At 23.6% G+C, this 22,289-nt stretch overlaps 1 protein-coding gene across 1 annotated transcript in view; it reads right to left on the reverse strand.

The window, feature by feature from the left end:
- LOC129605779 (homeobox protein 2-like) overlaps positions 1–22,289 on the reverse strand; it is an 80,175-nt gene that overhangs the window by 52,232 nt on the left and 5,654 nt on the right. The window contains exons 2-3 of the mRNA XM_055515716.1: positions 20,201–21,953; positions 9,661–11,382 (exon numbers count right to left, since the gene is read on the reverse strand). Of these exons, the coding sequence (XP_055371691.1) occupies positions 9,661–11,382; positions 20,201–21,811 (3,333 nt within the window). The 5' untranslated portion in view covers positions 21,812–21,953. The remainder of the gene's footprint in view (positions 1–9,660; positions 11,383–20,200; positions 21,954–22,289) is intronic.

Genomic DNA, 22,289 nt, shown 5'->3' on the forward strand with positions numbered 1-22,289 from the left:
AGATTTTAATAGCACTCATTGAGTCTGCTATCTTATTTTTGAATTATATATGATGTAATCGACGATTTTTCACAAGACATTTAGGTAAATGAACAATTTGTATGATTGCAAAATTTGTCTAAAACTAAATCAATTATTTAAATGATTTTGTAAATATGGATTGATTTCTAGATTTGTGTTTAAAGAAATCTCAAACCTAATTTGAATCAATATTAATAAAAATGATCATCGAGAACACTATAACTATGCCAAATACATTATACTTACATTTTTGTCATTGAAGTAATTTTAAATATAGTGAGCATATGTGCAAGTGTTGCAATTATAAACTAAAAATTCATGCAGTTGGTGTCGTAAATTTAAGCAGTGTTATTTATAAAGTAGAAATACAATATAGTATTTTCCTATATTGTTAACGCCCTTGTTGACATGTTCAATTTTTAATAACCCTAAAAAAATTATGGCTTATGATCATGAATTTGATAGATTAGAAGAAAATAGATTATAATCGAAAAACAACCAGTATTAGGGGCGTAACGATTCAATGTTATTACGTAACTAAAATATTTTCACGTACATTTTTATTATAAAATTATTGCTGTTTCTAAATTGTCATTATCGACTTTGAAAGTCTAGAATAATGAAGAATTTTTCTCATTAATAATTTTAAAGACAATTAATATATATATATATATATATATATGTAAACGGATTAGCATTGCATATTTAAAGAAATAATTTTCAAAAAAAGAAAAGGACATAAAGGATATTAGAATAATTTATTTTTTATAAAAATAAAAACTATAATATTTTATTATAGCAATCTGCATATGTATGAATGTACTAAATCGCTTTTATATTTTATAATTGTATTCAATTTAATCCGATACATTCTAAAAAGTAATCTAATAAAAAAGTTCCTATTAATTTCCTTTTTTTGTTTAACTAAAATTATTTTTAATTAAATCCATTTTTTTTCTTTATGCTTTTATTAAATGGCATTCAATTTATTTATTAACCTTGTAACAATCTTTTCTTTAATAAATTATATCTTTTCTTTCCTGAATGCGATACATTGAAATTCATTGAAGCCTTTTCTATTACACATTCGTATATAATCAGTGTCATTTATATAAATGTATGAGTGTAGCTATTAATATAATATATAACCGTATATATCATAATAATACATGTGAATTTGTAACAGCTACATGTTCACATATGCATATAAGCAATATGTACGCCTAGTATGTTTGAATGTATCATAAGTCATGTTATAGGTAACTATAGTGAAAATTCTTTTAAACATGAAAATTTCTGTAGTTACAACACCAATTTAAATCAAAACGAAAAAAAAAAAAGAAAATAAAGGAGAGGAAGAGAAAATTGAAATAAAAAAAAATTTTTTTTTCTTTCAACTAAAAATATTCTCAAGGCAAAAATGAAAAACGAAACTACAAATATGAAATTCAAGGAAATCTGTAAGAAGTGGTCGCGACAACTTTCGGGTCTTTTAATTTTTTTAATTCAGTTTCGAATTTTTGTAATAATTTTGAATTGCTTATAGGTTTTTTCTTCAAATTTATTTAACAACATTAAACAATTGCGACATTAAAAACTCATAAGCTTGTGAATCTTGTATATATTTGCATACTACCCTCAAATTTGATGTCAGTTACCTTTTTTTTTAATTTTTCGATAAAAAGATATGTATATTTGCATATATCCGAGGTTTTTATATCACCGTGATATGTGGGATTGATATCAAAAATATTGATGTTTGTTTGTATTGTATGTTTACATGATGCATGCTTTAAAAATGTACATGTTAACAAAAATGTACAAAAATTTCACTATTTTTCATATATATTTGTTAAAAGCAATTTCATCCGTAAATACTCCAAGTAATTCCCCATGGATAACTCTTAACCTTTTTTAAATCCCAACTACCCACATCTCATTTAAATATCCCTTACAAATTTATGCTATCTAGTTTCATTCTCAAATCACATTGAAATATCTTCAATAAGAAGAAATTTTATTTAATTTTTGTTCATGTTTTTTAGTATTTCAAATGGAAATGGAAATTTCATAATACCAATTACATTTACTCAACTGCATTCGCGTGGTTTTAATCAATTTTTAAACAAAAATATCATATAAATGTATGAATATGTTTATAAATTGTAAATATTGTATGTGTATATATATCATATAACATAGTATAACATTGTTAGGAAGGGCAAGGTCAAATTATCATATTAATCGATTTCATAAAAACCAACCAACCACTTAACCTTATTTCATTACAATTTTTATAGTCAGTTTACATATAAACCTACAAAACAGTGTCTTATACATATCACATATATGTGTGTTTTTAATATGGATATATGTACATTTTTAATATACGCAAAAATTTATAAGGATTTTCGCCTTTTTGTTTTTATAGTAGAGATTATCCTTTTCTTTCTAAATTTCTTTTGTATATTTAATTTTGTTTGTTGTTTTTTTTTTTTTTTGTATTATAATCATAAAAATTTCTTTAAATAGGCAATTTTCGTCTACTTTATTTTGATTATTAAAATTATAATATGGAAATTTCATCAATGAAAAATTCATTATTATTATAGACAGAAGAATTAGTATGATAATGTTGAAGAATTTTTTATTTGTTTTAAGATCCTGTGTAAAGCTTTGAATATTGGATTAGATTTTCATGGATTTATAATTGGGTTAATTTTTCTTTTAATTATTTCATGGAGACTATTATCTAATAAAAATGTGTATAGTAGTGTAAAATCTCTTTTGTAATTCTAAAATTATTGTACAATGGGAGTTAGATTTACGGGCACAGCACCTTAATATTCACAACTACAGCAGCTTTTAAAAAGAAATAGTTAAAGTAATCCATGTTTGGAATTTCATATTACTGTAACTGGAATGAAAAATTTATATCAGACCTAGATTGAAGCAGTTCTTGGAATTTACAAAAATGAATAACAGAGCGCTTTCCTTATGCGTATTTTGATTAAAGATTTTCATTGACAAATTTTGAGAAAAAAAAACATGACTTTCTTAAATAAGTGATTACTAAAATTTATCTATATAATATGAAGATTTTGAAGAAGGAGCATGCTTTGCAGAAGTTGGGTTTTAGACTGCAATCTGTATAATTTATTGGTAATTCTAGTACTGTTTATATCGCAATGAATGCTTCAATGTAATCTACAAATTAAGAGATTTTAATTGAAGGTGGTGAAGAAGTAGTTGTGAATTCAATTTTTAATTTTCTAATGCGATTACTGGCTGAAATTTTTTAGTTGAAAGACTGTGTGCTATAATTAAATTGTGCTATGTTATATATAATATACTGAATACAAAATACTTATTTGCTTTTAAATATACCAAACTAAAAATTTGATACTAAAATACAAATAATTTTTTTATTAATTCCAATTCCAAAAATCCAATTTATAATGAACAAGTTTTAAATTAATATTGTAAAGAGAATAAAGTCATATAAAATAAATATAAAATAGAAAATAATTGAATTTTAAGAATGTATTTCTAAAGTTAAATTTCACTTTTGTATTATAAATGTAATAATTTTTCAATTTATTTACTTGTAATCGAAAATTTTAATATATATGTATATATATTCAAAATTTAACACATATGTATATATATACGTATATTGAATTTTGGCCTGTTATTAATTTGCCCCATATTATACATTTATATTGTAGCAGAAATTTTTTTAGCTACAGTTCTCATATGCGCTTTTACACAATATTAAAAAAAATTAATTGTTTTGAATTTGCAATTAAAATTAATCTAAAATTCAATTTTGTTTCCCCTAGCAGAACTTTGAGTCGATGTTGTAATATTAATGTCTAAAATTTGAATACACTTAATAACATATTGCAGAGCCGGATTATATAGTTATTAAGGGCCCTAAGCTCTGTTAATAAATGCGCAATTAAATATTCATGAAAATTTTGGACATTATTTACATTCTTTGCATACATTCTAACTGTATACAAAGAATGTACATTGATTTAATTACTGAATTTCTAAAATAGCCTAAAAGTAAAAATTTTTTGAAAAAAGCGTGTACTAACGCATTTTTTCATGTGAATTTTAATAATACACATTTAGGCATTTTGTGATAATTGCCACCCCATCACAATATTGTTATATAAAATTAATAAACCATTTCAAACTATTTCTATTCATTATCATTTTAATTTTAACTCATTTTACTAAAATTAGAATTAGAGTTAAAGGCAAATTTGTGATTTTTCTACCCTTTTTATAAATGCGACCCCAGGTAACAGCCTATTTAGCATGTAAGTAAATCCGGTATTGCACATTTATGTGGATTAAATAATATATATGAGTATATTATAATCTTAAGTTATACATAAATTCATTTACAATAAGAAAATTTTATCACATGAGCATGTGTGTATTGTCCTATAGGCATACATACTTGATATGTGAATCTTTTTGTTATTAAAAAATTTTCTATGTTGACATTTAATTGCCAATGATTTATCAACAAAACTCAAAATTTCGACATAATATCTAAATGTGCATGTGTACAAATGTATATATTAAAATATACATAGTTATTTAGAATTTGCATCAAATTTTAAGGATATTATAATAATGATGAATATGAGAAACGTATGTACATATGTACGTCATGTTTGTATACTTTATGTAAATAAGAATTATGGTTTCAAAGTTAAAAAGTTTTGATTTATTAGGATTTGTTTGAAATTTTGAAAATATTAAACCTACATCCATATACATACATCTATATATGGACATATATGTTGTATGTATGTATATATAAGGAATAAAAACTTTTTTTATTGACTTTAAAATTTCGAAAATATTGAATACGCAATTTAATTTAAATATTCTTAATGATTTCGAATATTTTTTCTCAATAAAGATTTTATCAATAAATTTTCTCATGTAAATTAAAATAAAATAAAAATTTCATTAAAAAAATATTTAAGAAAAACATATTTTTTCAATGGATAAATTATAAAAAATTAATTGCAATTTTATGTTTAAAAATATCAAAATTAATATTTGATTGAAAATTGAAGAAATAATTTGATTTCAGTATTGTTAATATTTTGGGTTTATATCTAAATTCGTGATTTTCAATTTGGGTTCACGAGTTTTTTTTTTGAGGTTTTCGACTGTCTAAATAGGTGCCACCGTATAAATTACGTGGCACATAAATTGGGCCACTTCATAAATTGTGTGGCCCCTTATAAAATCTATAGCGGATTTTGGATAATTCAGTTTTAACTTAGATTTTATTATAAAGAGTGTTTGGTCTATGAAAACTGCATAAGTAGCATGTCTGATAAATTTATGTTTAGAAAAATATATAGATATAGAAAAGTAACATATAGAAAAGTGTTGGTTTCTAAGGACATTAAAAAACTGCCAAAATTTGCTAAATATTTAGTATTTCTGAATTTTTCATTGTGCGAAATCAAAAAAAAAAAATTTATGATTTAAGTCCCTTAAGAATGAATTATTGAAAATCCCCTGAAATTATGCAATATTTTTAAAATAAAATTTTTTTTGTGATTTTGTGTATATGTCAATAGGCAAGGTAAAGTTTATAATGTGCCGAAGTTTTTATCGAACGAATCTCGAGCAAAAATTCGAAATGAATCGGTATACAAACATGTTATACATACACTACGTGAAAATGCATTAAGTATGAAATGGGAAATACTCTTTGCTGCTAATGATTTCTGTGAACTGGGGAAAAAAAAGAACAATTGACTTTGTATACTTTATGGAGTTAACCGCTATGCTTTACATAATTGGTTCTATGTAAAAAATAAAGAATTTGAGGGAGGTTGAATATTTGTTCTTTTTTTGTATTTTGGTAATATTTATAAAAAATGTTGGGGTTATTGTTTTTTACAAATTTTTGAACAATATTATTAAATTATAGCTCTGTGTATGCTTTCGTATAGTGGTTTAAAAAAATTGTTTTTTTACTTATAGAAGTAAAAACAAAGTTACTGCAAAAAAATTTAAAAAATTTCTAATAGAAAATTGTAAAAATGAATTTTTCATTTTTTTGCTTAGTAAATTTATGTCAAATACGTTGTCTCACGTTCAACATATAAAGTGCTTTACTCATTTTTCTTCTAAAAGGATTAGTATGTTTTGCCAACAATATAAGCACATTTGGTAAATAACTATTACCCAAGTTTGAGTTATAACAATGGAGATGAAAAATAAACTGCAAATAACACATATATTTAAATTTTTTTTTTTTTCTTTATGTTGTGCTTAAAAATTCTTTAGAAAGTATTTGAGCTGATGAAAATAAAAAAAAAAAACCAACATTTAGTTTTATATAAATTCATAAATATAAGTGAATGTATGTAGGGGCGTGTGTGTTTTTTTATCCGTAAACTATAAAAGTGTATTATAAAATGTGAAATTTTTGTGTTTTATATAATATTATGATCAGTGTTGCCGTTTTGATGTTTATAAGAGTAAAAACTATAAAACGAACGTTTAAAAGAAAAATTTTTCGTTTACCCTGAATATAATCGGGTCTGAAGGCGATTTAAAAATTAGTCTTCATTCATTTTTGAAATTTCGGCACTAAATGTAAAGTTTTTATATTTTCTGAAGAATTTAGACAAAGTTTACGTTTCTTTTTTTAATTTTCTTTCAGGAACACATAATATAACGGTGAATTATTGTTTAGTAGAAAATTTGACTCTCGTGAACATATTGAAAAGCTAATGCAGTTGAAAATAGATCTTAAATTAAATAATATACACATTGTATTTGTACTAGACTTTTAAGCGGCTATGTAATTTTAAAATATGTAAAAAATTTGAATTTTTCCTTAAAATTGGAATAAAGAACTTTTCATCGTGTTGCATATTGATATTAATATTAAAATATGATAAAACATAGTAGCCATTAACGTGATCAGATTTGTTGAATTGAAATTTTTAAAAACTTTCCTAGAATCTTATAAAGAAGATTTCTACTCCGGAAGGGTAAAATTGTACACATTGTAATAAAATTGTACATTTTATTTTAAATTTCGCTTGCACGTTTCGATAAGAGATGGATAATCGAACAGGTTCGAACAACTTAAAATTCCACATAGAGTTCCACTATATAGTATATCGGGTCGAAAACCTAATGTATGTGACTAGTTTTTAAAGTAAAATTCCTATATACAGAGTAAACCACAAGCTCCGATCTTAATAGAACGATAAATCTTTAATGTAGGACAATAGAAAATTGTATTTTTTTTTTAATATTTTATTTTCAAAAATTTTTATGTGAGCTTAAAACTGATACACATTTGGACAGACTTTTTGGTATACTTTAATACTGTGTTACACTTATGTATTTCTATGTATTTCCAGAGGATTAAAAATAAAGTTTCTTTTTTTTCGGACATATCCTACCAGAAATTCTTTTCTTCTTTCACAAGGATTTCCAACTATTTAACTTTTAAAAAATGCTCTATTTTTTTTGTTTGTAAGTTTGTTAAAGAATACATTCTACATTATAAAGTTAAGAATATTTTATAGCGTTTCACATTTATCTTGTTCATTCTGGGATTTTTTGGAAAAAATGTCCTTATATAATCATTTTTATATATATACTTATTAGGTATATGGTATATAAATTATTAACGTATAAATTTTATTTTATCATATTGTTGACAGAAATAATGGTTCGATGTAATGGAGCGTTTTTGATTTTATGAAAATTTAATTATGATAAATTGTAAGTTTAGAAAATTGTAATCAGCTTGTATAATATTTTTGAAATGTTTCTCAGAATTTATATGAATCTTATAAATTTTGTGTAATGCATTAAAAACTTAAAATTTATATATTAAAATTTTGTTAAACAGTTCTGAAATACTTCAATTTTTGAGGATTTGTTGCACTAAAACTTTAAATTTTTTATTTGTTGAATTCCAAAAAACCTAAATTTGCACGAATATATGTGAGTGTTTGTATGTATATATTGTATTTATATCGGCTTTCATTTACTTAACATACCATTTTTATGATTTATTTAACATTTTTGTCATATTTCAAATAAATTAAATTTTTTATTTAAATTAACCAAACCGATTAATTTGTGGTGTTTACGCGTCAAGGATTTCGTTATTCTTCTTAATTTTCTTTCGATTGATTTAATTTGACCCAAATATTAAATGGCGGTATTGGGATGTGGTTAAATTTTATTTTACTACTAAATTTTATTTAAAATAAAATTTTATAAAAATTTTTCGAATTAAGATCTTTTCGTTCCCGTTTTTTAACTCTCTGAATAAGAAGAAGTTGAGTGTATATCGTATACGTTTTCCTTTTGTCGATTTTTGGTTAAAAATAAAGAAGTTTTTTATAAAAATTATTTTAAATTTTTTAATTCACTTGTTTAAGAAAAAAATTCCCAAACACGAATTTTTAAGATATGAAATGAATGAAAATATGCAGCACAGTTCCAAGTTCGTGAAATTATAATATTTTACACCGACAAATAGTCAGCTCCGCCGTAATATTCACGAAATTTTAGTATAATTACAAGAAAAACCTTTATGCAAATGCCAAATAAAAGTAATATAGCTAAATCGTTAATGCAAGGATAGAAAATTGTGATTCAGAGAGAATAAGAATTTAAAATTCAAATTACTTTTAGTGCATATAACCAGAACTCAATTGATTTTTGAAAATCAAAGTTAAATTCAATGCTAAATTTAGGTAAACAACACAAATATTTTATTTTAAACTTTTCATTTTAAGTTGGAAAATTTTAATAACTTTTTAGGTTGAAAACTTTTTTAACTAACTTCTAGAATTGAAGTTAGAAAAATTTCAAGATTCAATAAAATTTTATCAACAAAAATATTGATTGTCAACAATTTTTATTTAATTTTAAAAAGTATGTTTGTTTTATTGACTTTTCTGTCTCGATTGCCTTCTTATGAAATCAGAGAAAGTATAAATGAATTGAAATAATTAAATGAATGCATTTAAATTGATTAATTTTTCAATGGTTAGTTAGAGAGGCAATAAAAATAAAAGTGAAATAATAGTTACAATAAATAACATTTTAAATTTTTCAATTAAAATCAATTATATTAAATAGAAGAGAAAGTAAAAGGAACCGTTAACGGTGACAGTATAGAAAGTTTATTAAATACTCACTCAACTTTTACTACCATAATTTTTAATTAAATTGCTTTTAATTAAATTCAATTATATAAAGAAATTTAATTGAATAACATTAAGAAGAATTTTTTATTTCTGAAAAGAAATAACTTTTAAATAAATCAAAATGACTTTCATTAAAAACATTAATTATTTTGTGACATAATTTTCATTTGCATGACAGTAATTCATTTAAATTGGTTTCATTTTATTTGATACTTTTTTATTTGAATGCTGTTAAATAGACAACAAAAAGTACTTGTATATTATTATGAACGTAAAATTTTAAAGAATGTTGTTAAAAGTAAATAGTTTTAAATAACCTTAATTATCATACAATTAAGTAATGAGCTTAAATATAAGTATTTAAGTATTTTTTTGTTATTATCTTATTTTTTATTATACATACCTCTGTACAAAAACTGCAATTACATTGTGTAATTATAGTTGCATCACTTGAATTATTAACATCATTTAAACATAATTTACAAACAAATGGTATATTAAAAGATTTTCTTTGATGTTGTTGTTGTACATTTGTTGAATTTAATGTTGCTGTTGTACTAATATCAGTTTTTGATGACTGCGGTGAACTAATCATACCATCTATTATTCCACCACCATCAATACTATCTACACAACTACTTCCACCACTTGTAATACTTTCATTTCTTGTAATACCATACGAAGATGAATTTAAATTTTTCTTTGAATTTATTAATGATTCATATATACTGCCTGTAGTACAACTATTATTTATAATATTATTATCATTATTATTATTATTATTGTTAATTAAATTATTACCATTATTAAAATAATTATTATTACTATTATTATTATTATTGCTATTGCTATTGTTATTTGAATTATTTAAAGAATATCTAGAGCTAGATGCAGTAATAGATAAAAGACTAGAACAACGTGAGCAATTTGCATTTGTTATAGATGAACTATTACGAAGGCGATTTAAAGGCTTTATTGGTAATTCAATACCATTACAACTGCTATTGCTATCACGTTTTATTGTAATATTATTGTTATTGTTATTATTATTATAATTATTAATACCAGATGGATTATAACTAACACAACGATTATATATTACTGCAGGTACACTTGCTCTACTATTATAATCATAATTATAATTTGATGGTATTTGATTATATAAACTTGATGATTTACTAGATAATGCTAAAACAGTTTCACATTTTCGTAAACCTGTATATTGTACAATTGATTGTGATTTTTCATTATATAAACTTGTTGCACTACCTTCACGTTTTAATAAAGGTATAAAATTCCAAAGTTTCTGTTGAACAGTATTCAATGATAAGGTACTACTTTGGGTTATTTTTGTACTATCACAGATATGAATTGCTGAGCCAGCTGTTGATAGATTACTACCAGTTTCAAAATAAATATCATTATTTTTATTAACAGTACCATTTTCAGAAAATTCAAGTTTAGTAAAATCTTGTGAAGAACTATGTGTAATAGTAATTTCTGGTGATGGTAATGGCGGAGGATATGTTCGATGGGTATCTAAAATTGTATTCTCTTGTAATTGTAATGCTTGTAAATGTGTTTGTTGCTGTTGTTGTGTCTGCTGCTGCAGTTGCTGTTTCTGTTGATTTTGGTAATAATAATTTTGATTTTGTGATGGCATCGTATTATTTGGTAATTCTTTAGATGGTTTGCGTCCAACCAATGTTTTAATAAAATTTTCAAAACGTTTTTTTCTTGGTATTTGATTTGCTCCCATAACTGATTGTTGATAATTTGTTGTTGAATTTTGGGGACGGCTAGTTTCATTTTTTTGAGCTGTCGTAATTTTATTTTGCTGAATGTTATTAATACTGCCATTTAAATTTATTTTGGACGGGAATGTTTCTTGCTCATATATTGTATTTTCAGTTGTTCCATTACTATAAAGTTTTACCTTTTGACTAGATATCTGATGTGTTTGAGGTTGTATATGAATTTGGTTATTATTATTTTGCAATAGGTGTTCGGTTTCATTATCATCAATTATTATTGATTGTAAATTATTTTCATCATGTCTTGACTTTATTTGGGAATGAAATGGTTTTTTCTTTAAATTAGCCAGATTGTGTATTGGTGATGAATCCTGAAATTAATACAAGAAATATATAATTATAATTTCAGTACAGAGTCTAAAACGTAGTTTGTTATATTAAAATAAGGAAAAACATAATTCAAAACAAATTTGCTTTTAATTTTAATTTAGAAACAATGAGTTATTCAAAGTTAAAAGTAGATTTGAATGCCAACCATTTGTAAAACTACTCTACACAATAAAATAAAAAAAAATTCAACTCAAAAGTAACCTTAACTTAAAATTCATCTCTTTTTTTAATAAACCTTAAATTGAGGAGAAAACAACGAACTTCGTATATAAAAAGAAATTAACTCGAAAATTGAACAGAAGAAAAATTTCATAGCCATACCGGTAACATATTTTCTGACTTAATTTTCATTTTTTTATTTTTTATTTGTCAGGATATAAAGTACAAGTAATACGAATAATATGTGAAGTGTGCTGCTCCAGATATGGGTGTGGTGGCATAATATTGGTTTTTATACATAAATTTAACATTTAAAGTGAATACCAAAGGAGTGGTGTTTAATTATAGCATGTCGTTTAATAAGAATTTTTTCATTAACTTTTGAAGCGATAATCCAATTTTAGGTTGAAATTATTGAAATTCACATCTGATCTTTCATTATTCGAGTTTTTTTTTTTTGTATAATTTTTTTCTGTTTCTGTTTTTCATAAAAATAATTAAAGATAATGAAGATTTATTAAATTAATATGAAGGGACATCATAATATTGAACTTTGTCCTTGGCTTCGTTTCAATATTTTTAAGTAAAAAGAACGTGTCTATATTATATAAGTAAATGTGAATATTTATCTTGCCTTTATATAGTTATTGATTGTAAATGCACTTTAAAATGGCAAACCTTTGAACTTTTGGTCCAAATTCGGTGATTGTAGAAGATAAATGATGTAAAACAAAAAATATGTGTTTTTGTTGTTAAAAATTGTCATGTGGCGTTATAATTTTTATTATAAATTTCTTACAATAATTATTGGGTGAGGCTGAAGTATTCGTTGTAAAAGTAAGTTGCTAAGTAATTTCATTTTTATTTCCTATCAGGTGATGGTGAATAGTTGAGTAAATTTTATTGGAAATATAGATATGATTTTCTCTTATATAACATTGTAAGCTAATAAAATTCAGGTTAAGGACAAGAAAGGAATGTTTAAGAAAGAATCTGTAATATCAATTCATTTTTTTTTTAATTTCATAGTTTAATTTAATACGAGTATCTAGTGGACTGTGAGTTCAATATTTGTACAAGTAATTTTTCATCTCAAACTTACTGTACGAAATCATAATCATTTTCATTTGCATTCATTGCATAATACATATACATATACAACAAATGTATACAAGTTATTAAACCTATACATAATAATTTTTTTAACTATTTGTAAAAAATAATTGCTTTTTTACTTTCTTGAATATTTTTGTTCTTCTATACACATACAATACTCTCCTCTGCAAATTTAATTAATTTCCTGGGTAATGTAATTTTTATTGTTTGACATGTACATTGTTATTTTTAAAATATTATTTTCCTTGTTTTTCTGTTAAGAATTTGACTATTATAAAATTTTTCATTTATCATCAGAGAAAGAATCGTCATATTATGTAATATAGCAGTAAAAAAAAAATTTCTTTTAAGCTATCCTGAGAAATTCTATAATTTAAAAGAACGATGGATGAATAAAATGTACTGGTATGATAAGTTTTATGTAAGAATATACATAGCTATAAGGGTTTAACATAAATGAAGAAAAATTCATATTACATACACAAGAATTTAATATGAGCATTTCTGACACATAAATCCTTATATGCACAGAAAAAATTTATTTAAAAGGAAAGAAAAAATCATAAAATATTCATATTTTACAAAAAAAAATAAGAACTTGTAGGGATGTCAAATATGCATTAACATTTTGGATCCAGACAAATCAAAAAAAAATTTAATTTTGAATAGATAAGCAACAAATTTTAAAAATCATTTAAAAAACAATTTTTTACATGTGTCGTTGAATCATAAAAACTTGAACTAACATGGAAAAATTTGTTTCTACATTTACCGCTAAATTTTATGTCATAATAAGACAAACCCTTTTAAGTTTTTTTAGCTTAATAGTTGCAATATTTGAAATTTTCGTCTCAAGATTGTTCAGTTCTGTCGAAATTGTGTCCAACTCGGATAATTTTAAGTCGATCAAACGGCCCTCGAATTATATATATTATAAAAAAAACATATTACGATCGTAAAAAAAGTTCAAAAACTTTAATGAATTTTCTAAAATCGATTAAATTGTTAAATGAGTAACTTTCACTAAATTCATAAGATTTGATTTACTGGAAATTATTGGATTTAACAATAGGAAAAGTATCGTGTTATTTATAGACTTATTGCTAATGCTATCAAAATCATAAATTTACGATATAAGATTAATCAAGATGCGATCTTTCAGATTTTACGGTAGCGGGCAGCATTTGTAAAAATGGGTATGCATTCTTAATTTGCCAAGTTATTTAAATACATAAATTGTTCATAAATTTAAGTTTTGAGTTATTCTATTTAATATATGATTTGCAATCATCGAAATTCGCGGGAATTAATTACACAAATATTTCGGAATATACAAATATTATTCCTTAATTTCAAAATTAAATAAAGTAAAAGAAATGGAAAGAGCTACTAAAAACAAAAGTTTGATCTTCAATTTTTTAAAAATTATTTTATATAACTCTTAAATCTTACCAACTTATGTACTTTCAGTATATTTATTAAAAGATATAGCGTGCTGAAAAAATAAATCGTGTCAGAATTTTTGATAATTTACTTATTTTTTAATTTACTGTATGTACTTCTTAGAAATTCCAGTTAATTTTCAATAAAAATAAAAAAAAAATCTCTATTTTTAGCAATTAGTAGAGAAAAAAGAAGGTTCTTATATCCGATTATACCAACAATGTGGAATAATAATATTAATAAAATATGTATGGGATTATTTTGGCACGCAATATATTAAAAAAAATACAATAAATCATAGAAAATAAAGTGTTCCAAATAAAAACATCAAAATTTAATTATTAACATGTTTAAGTAACAACGTATACATAGATTTTTCATTATTAAAAACTCTCTTAGATACAAAAACAAGTTGGAAAGCATTATTAAAAACAAGTTACGGAAAATCTTTTCCCTTCACATGTGTAGAAATGTTATGATTCTATTATTCTTTAATGTAGAATGCAGATATTTTAGAAACTATACAAGCAAAAAGAATTCTAAAAAATATGAGTTATAGTTTTTTAAATTACAATTAAAGTTCAAAGTTTATAAATAATATGTAAGTTAATTTATATGAAAATTAATTTTTATACACTACTTTGGACAATTACATACAACAAAGTTCTATATTATGTTTTCATTAAAACACATTACAATAATAGCCTAACGGTTTCAAAGTAAAAATTAGTATTCATTATTATATAAAGCTAAATTAGCAAAAGTATTAGTTTAGATAGCAAAAGTATTAGTACCTACATATATTCTTTGAATATCAAACTCTGTACGAGATATTTAGCTCTTTTTGAGTAAATTGGAATAAATAAATAAAATAAATTATGAAGAAATTTGAGCTGCATATCTCACTTAGTTCTAAAATCAGAAATATGATAAAAATTATTAAGTATTTTTTCTTTACTGCTACAGATGTTAACTATGCGGTATTGTTTCTCAAAATAAATAATTTCTCATAATTTCAATTTGAAATTTAATTTTCGTTGTTAAAGTTGTTTTCTCAGGGTTCTATAAAATTCTTAGACAAGAAATTAATTTAAATCTGTTCTTTGTTAATTTAAACTAAAATAACTAACTAACCGATCTAACTGTATGTTATACCATTGCCATTTGCAGTGCTTCCAAGGTCACTATAAAAAATTATATTTAATATTATTACAGCTTAATGCACAATACTTATAAAATGAAAAAATTAGTATACAAGTAATTTTCATATATCCATAATATCTGTAATATTTAATATAAATAATAAAAAAGTACGGCAAGCAAGTCATCTAGTTATAACTCTATGACTCAATGAAACTGGGAAGTGACTATCTATGATATCACGCACTAACCCGTATGCTCCTCCTAGGAGTGATGAAATGAAAAGAAAAATTAGAATTTATAGCAAAATTTAAAAAAACTTAAAAATTTACACTATGTTAGAACATATTTTGTAACACCTGGCAGCTCTATAAAATATCAACAATGATGCCGAATTCTTAAATTTGGTTGATTTTAATTTTGATGATTTTTTATTTTTTATTTTTTTTTTTTTTTGAAATTTCCCTTTTCAGGAAAGTTACATTTCGTTTCAATTACAATACGTAATGATTGTGAAAAATTTCCTTTTTTCTTTGTTTCTTGTTCTGTTTTTCTTTATTTTTCTTATCATTTTTATTGTCATTTGCGTTTAATGGCTTCATATGAATATACATATGTATACGTACATATACTTTTAAATTCATTCATCTTAATTTCATCTGAATATTTTACATGATGTACGTATAATGTAAGTTAATTATACATACATGTGTAGAGGCATTCATTTAATTTGTAAAAATATTGAGTTAAAAGGAAAAAATTAAATTTTATTGCAAATCTTTTTTTTTCCCTTTATTTTTTGTTAAAAAATTTTTTAACCTTTCAAAATGAAATTATTTTAGGGAATGTTTTGTTTTCAAAAAATGTTTGTAACATGTAAATGGGAGATTATAAATTTTTGGAATTAATGTACGTTTCAGTACGGTAGGTTTTTTGAGTTGGATCATTCTCAATTCGTTACTCAATGTTATTTATTGGAAATTTTTTATGTTAACAGATTTATTGATACAAAACAAATGCTAATAAAAACAATAATCTTGTCACTAGTCATATCTTTGATTGTAATGTAAAAAATTGCATAGTACAAGTGATTATTTTATTTTTATTCCTGATCAACGTAGTAATACCATTCTTATATAAAATTTGGCTTAATAAATTTCATCTAATTAAAAAAATTATTATTTTAACTGAATTTTTTCCATTCCTTGTTGATATTATAATGTGAAAGAATCGAAAAAACACCTAGTATATTTAAAATCTCTTTAACTCCAAAAATGAAAAAATGCTAGAGTAATTAATTTCCAACTGTTACTCAAAAAGTTTTATTATAAAATTATTTTTTAAATTCTAAAAAAAAAAAAAAATTGTAAAAGAAAAAATATTAATTTTGTTAACAAGTTTTATTTGAAAAATTTTTTCATATTCGTACACAGTCTTTAGCACATATGAAAACGTTATCAAAGAAAAACATAAGCTTACTGTTTGTTCTTGCACCATCGGATCTTTAAAAGTTTTTAACATTATTTGGGGAATTTTCAAAACTCTTTTTATTTCTACGAAATTTAAATAATTGTTTAATTAGGGAAATTTTGTTTTAAATTCGAAATTTTTAATTTTAGACATTCTTTAACAAGAATCGATAATCATTTTTTGACTTAACTAGTTTAAAACTCTGTAAACATTTGAATGAACTTAAATATTTAAAAGGAAATTAATCTCTTCATCTCTCAAAAATTTTTGCACACAAATGTATATGTCTCTAAAGTGTGGTGCTTTAAGAATTTAAAATATATATATTAATTTTTAGTCTACTTGCAGTGGAAAAAACCTTCAAAATCGATTTCCTGTGGGTGTATACTGCCAATTAATATGATTTTGTTAAAATTTTCAATATAATTATGACAGAAAAATATTTATAGAATTTTAATACTATAATTATGTAAACGAAAGTATTAAAATTTTTTGTATCTATATACACATATGTATAGATATATAAGTGTCATTTATGCAGTTCAAATTTTTGTCAATCTAAAGGTAAATGTTGTGTTTCTTAAAAAAAATGCCAAGCAATTGGAAAATTCTGTGCGAATTAAATTGTACGAAAACCAGCAACGTTTGTTAGTATATATTCTGAAAACTCCAGATTTGGCTCTAATAAAAGGAGTTAATTTACTACGATCTAATTTTTCTGAAAAGTTTTTCAATTAATTGCGCTCACAAGTAGAACTCGAATAATAAATTTCAAAAAATTTAAATTATTTATAAATATGTTCGATCAAACCGTGGAGAAAGTCCATTTCCGATTTTTGCCTTGTTAGTCTCAAAAAATTTACTAGTTTATTACTTTAATACTCTGAATTGCAATGAAATCGTGATGAAGTACGAAGTTTTTGCCAATCATGAGTCGGTTGTCAAAATAGCGTTTACAAATAAAATAAAACGGTTTTTACTTAGATTCAATGATTTTTTAATATTAGGTATGTGTTTAACCTTATGATGACTTTTTTAAAATAATACCGCTGTGCATTTTTCTTCTTGTTATTTTTTTTAGACAAAAGTACATAAAATTTATATAACTGCTTACATAATATAAAGGTACATATGTATATATATGTACATATTTATTTTATTGAAGGAAATCAATTTTATATTTTTTTCAGGAATTTTTGTATCAAAACTTATTTGTACAGTTTCTGTGTATCCGATATACATTAAAAAGCAATCATGCATAATAGTTACAATATTCAAAAATAAGATTTTAGAAAATACTGATTGAATAATTCTATAGCGCCGTGTTTCTCAACCTTTTGAAAATGTTATGCCGAGTAAATATTCCAGCATATTTTTTTTTTGGATATTTAATTTATATTTTTAGATTTCTTCAAAGAAATTTTGAAAATAAGGAAGTCGTCTCTTTATTTATACCAATACATACAACGTCTTAATGTCTAATATGATATAATACAAGTCATTGCTTTGCAAAAGCAGTTTTAAATGTTAGCAACATTGCTTAAAAAATTTTGAGCTCCGCGTCATTGAGATATTCAAAATTTCAATAAACATGCTGGAGTTAAACTTGTGTTTATAAATTGCTCGATCTAATATAAAACGGATAGTAACAAATTACCAAAGTAAATTTATAACTTATACTTATTTATAATGTAGAAATGGACTTGTTTCCTTAAATACATAATATTTAACAAATCATTAATAATGAGATTTTGTCTATATTTCTTGATGACAACACCAAAGCCAAAACAAATGAATAAATAAATGTTTTATCAAAAGAGTGCCGCGAAATATTAAAAAATATTTCTACGTGTACCGCAAACTCAAAAATTTTGAGAACAATTGCTATAAAGCAGTGAATAGTATAGCGTTCAATATTTGCTATAATATAGAAAATTGAAACGTTATCGTATTCAAATAAAATGAAGGAAAGTTTATTTCACATATGGTTGAATTATAAAAAAAAATGCTCAGTATATTTTTATTTTATTCACAATATTATATACATATATGTATATTAATGTATTATGTATTTGTGTACATAATTATTTATGAATATTTTAAGAAATACATAAGCACATGTATTGTATGTTTGTAAAGTGTCTAACCTACAACCACATTAAACGAAACCTGAAATATCTGTTAAAGGTTTCATATTATTTTCCCATGTTTAGAATAATTCGATTTTTAGCACATTCCAATGAAATTGTGAAAAAAATTTGCTTATTAAATTCACATTAGTCTGGCCGTTCATGCGCTTACTCACAAGTCTGTACACTCTTTAAGTTAGAGAACTAAAATTTGATATACTTTTGGATTAACTTTTTTATGATTTAAAAAAAAAAAAGTTTCCAAAAAATAATATTTTATGCTGCCCTCTTCTAAGAGTTATGGCTGCTTAAAGTCTATATTTTAAAAAAATATATTTTAATTTCTTGAAGAGAAATGTGCTATTATTATGAAAAGTGCTACTTTACAAACCAATGATTTAGTCCAAATGTATATAATATTTTTAGGTAAGTAAAGGTAAGTGTATCTATATAGGAATGAAAGTAAATATCTTAGGTTAGGGTAGGTTATTTGGAATTCAATACTTACAAAAATTGTATAAATAGTTATCGTACTTAATGTTAAAAGCAGTGAATATTAAATTTTGTATGTTGTTGTTTATGTAATAGAATATAGACGTAGACAATAATGATGATATGACAACTTGTCAAGTAAAATATCGAATATCAAATCGTAAACATATTTCAATTTTATGCTATGTACACCTTATTCAGTTCTGTTATGTTTAAGTTGTAATTTTAAAATTTTTATTTGTAAAGAGAGGGAAATATTTTAAGGTTCTTCTGGTTTCTCATTATATTTTCTTATATTGATTAAGTTTAAGTATAAATACAATTTTTTTTAAATTAAAGTTATATTAATGGTTTAAAAAATTTTATGACAATTACCAAAATATTCCGATTGATAAAATCAAACTTGATTGAAGTTGAACTTTACAAGAACTATATTAGAATTAAATCACTTTTAAATGACGGAAAAATAAAATCACTTTAATTGATTTTTCAAAAATTTTGAAAATTTAGCGCAAAATGTTTTCTAGTTATTCGACAGATCTCGCTTACCCGACTCGGCGCAGAGCACAAATGCTATTTTATGTTTTTGTCTTTAGTGTTAATCATGGAATCAATTACTTTGCTATTTTCCTTTAAATTTCAGATTCTATCTGAAAAATTCTAAAGTTACATACGTGTTCTGCTTTCAATAATGTTAATATTAGAAACCAAAATAAATTTGTTTTATTGCATATTGCTAAAAAATATTAATTATTTTTATAATTTGGAAATAAATTTTGTATATGTTGAATATTTCAAAATATTTTATAAATAATAATAATAATGAGAGAGAATTTTATAATTTTCTTACCCTTGAGTCCTGTTCAATTTCTTCTTGTAATGCACTATAAACAGGAGCGTACCAAGAGTACGATAATTGTTTTCGATTTGTATTCGCCGTTGTTGTTGCTGTTGGTGATTGATTTATAAGTTGATCCGTTTCAAATAAATCAATATTAGAGTTATTAATTGGTTTAAAATTTTGTACGTAATTATTGATGGGAAAACTTTTCCTTTTTTTACTCTTTTCAAAATTTTCTGCGTTATATGTAACGGTATCACAGCTATTATTATATATATTTATATTATTATAATTATTTCGTATATTAGCACCGTTTGATCGACGTTCATTTATATAATTATTTTTTCCTACACTTGTTGTTGTTGCCGCTGTTATTTCTGTAGGTGATGTTGTTGTAGTTGATATTGTTGATTTTATAATATTATTATGACTATTATTAATATTATTATTAAAATTATTACAATTATTTATTTTATAATCACTAAATTTATCGTTATTTATTGCAAGATCTTTATTATTTTTATTTAAAATTAACGAGGCACTATTCTTATTTAAATAAATATTTCGATTTGTTTCATTTATATCGGTAATATTATTATCAATTAATTTAAGTAACGGTTCTTTATCTAACGGTTTATTCGTTAATATATTATTAGTTGCGTTTCGTGTTGTTGTTATTGTTGTTGATAATAATGGATTATTTTTTTCATTTTTATAATAAAATTCAACTTGCTTATATTCTTCTTCCTTATGAGGATATTCAAAATTTGTTATAATCGATTCATTTGTATTATTAATTTTTATATTAGAATTTATATTTATAATGTTGTTACTAGGAACATTTTTGTATTGAATATTATTTATAGTATTATTATCAGTGATTAAATCTGGTACATAATTATTAACCAAATTTATTTCACTAGTTGTTGATGTATTATTTAAATTAAGAGAACAACGATCAAATTTTAAGCTATCTAAATCTGAATTTGTTTTAATAAAATTATCTGAAACAAAAGTATTATTAAAATTGTTAAATTGATTTGAACAATTATTTTTTAAACGATTATCGCTAACATCGCTTGAAAGACGTTTTAATTTACGTAAATTTATTGAGTCATTTAAAAACTGCTGTTGTTGTGTTTGTTCTTCTTCTTCTTGATTTGAGAATAATTGTTGTTGAAACGAATCTGAGGAATGTGACGTAATAGTATTATTTGAATTAAATAATTGAGATGGTATTGTTGTTGAATTAAAGCCAATTGTATCATTTGATGATGTTAATAATGATCCTGTAGATGATGTTGCAGGATTTTCATTGAAATTAACAAATAATTTTTGTTGCTGCTGTTTCGATTGAGATATTATAGAATCCTGTTGTGATTTAAAAATACTATCATTCGTTATTGATGTTGTATCTGAATCAATAAGAATTGGAATAGGTGATATTATTTCAATTGTTTCACAAGAAGAATTTATTGTATTTGAATTCTTTGTTAAATAATTTTTAACGTTTTGATTTTCAGCTAATATCTCCTTTTGATTTATTTGTGTTTTCCGATGTAATGGTGCTGCTACTGAATGAACACCATCATTTTTGGTTGAAGAAATAGGTGGACGCATTTTTATAGTTTTTTATTAATAATGCTAACTCAAGTTTTATTTTAATATTATTTGGTACTTTTTTTATTTTAATGGAATACAAATTTGAATTGAAATATTTATTATTCACAATGAATTCATGCAAGTGGCTGTTAGAGGTCTCCTGGAAATAAAAGAAGAAAAACAAAAATTAATGAATAATTAAAATTAAATTATTACTGTAATTTATTGATATGAAATGGAAGTGATATAAAAGCGTTGGAGTTGCTTTTTTGATTTGTTAGTCAACAACAGTAAGTTGACATTTTTGACTCATGCACATATAAAGGACCTACGCATGTATATTTTTTTTGTGTTTGTTTTCTTTCTTCTACAATAATATTTTGATTGAATGCCTTACATTATTTATAGTTCATGTCCTATATTAATAAATCATACAACTTGAATATCAATTCGTATTTCATTTTTTTGATGGAAAAAGCCATATGGTAATAATGTA

The sequence above is a fragment of the Condylostylus longicornis genome, unplaced genomic scaffold (assembly GCF_029603195.1).
Source record: "Condylostylus longicornis isolate FDR11 unplaced genomic scaffold, ASM2960319v2 ptg000014l, whole genome shotgun sequence".
Classification (NCBI taxonomy): domain Eukaryota; kingdom Metazoa; phylum Arthropoda; class Insecta; order Diptera; family Dolichopodidae; genus Condylostylus; species Condylostylus longicornis.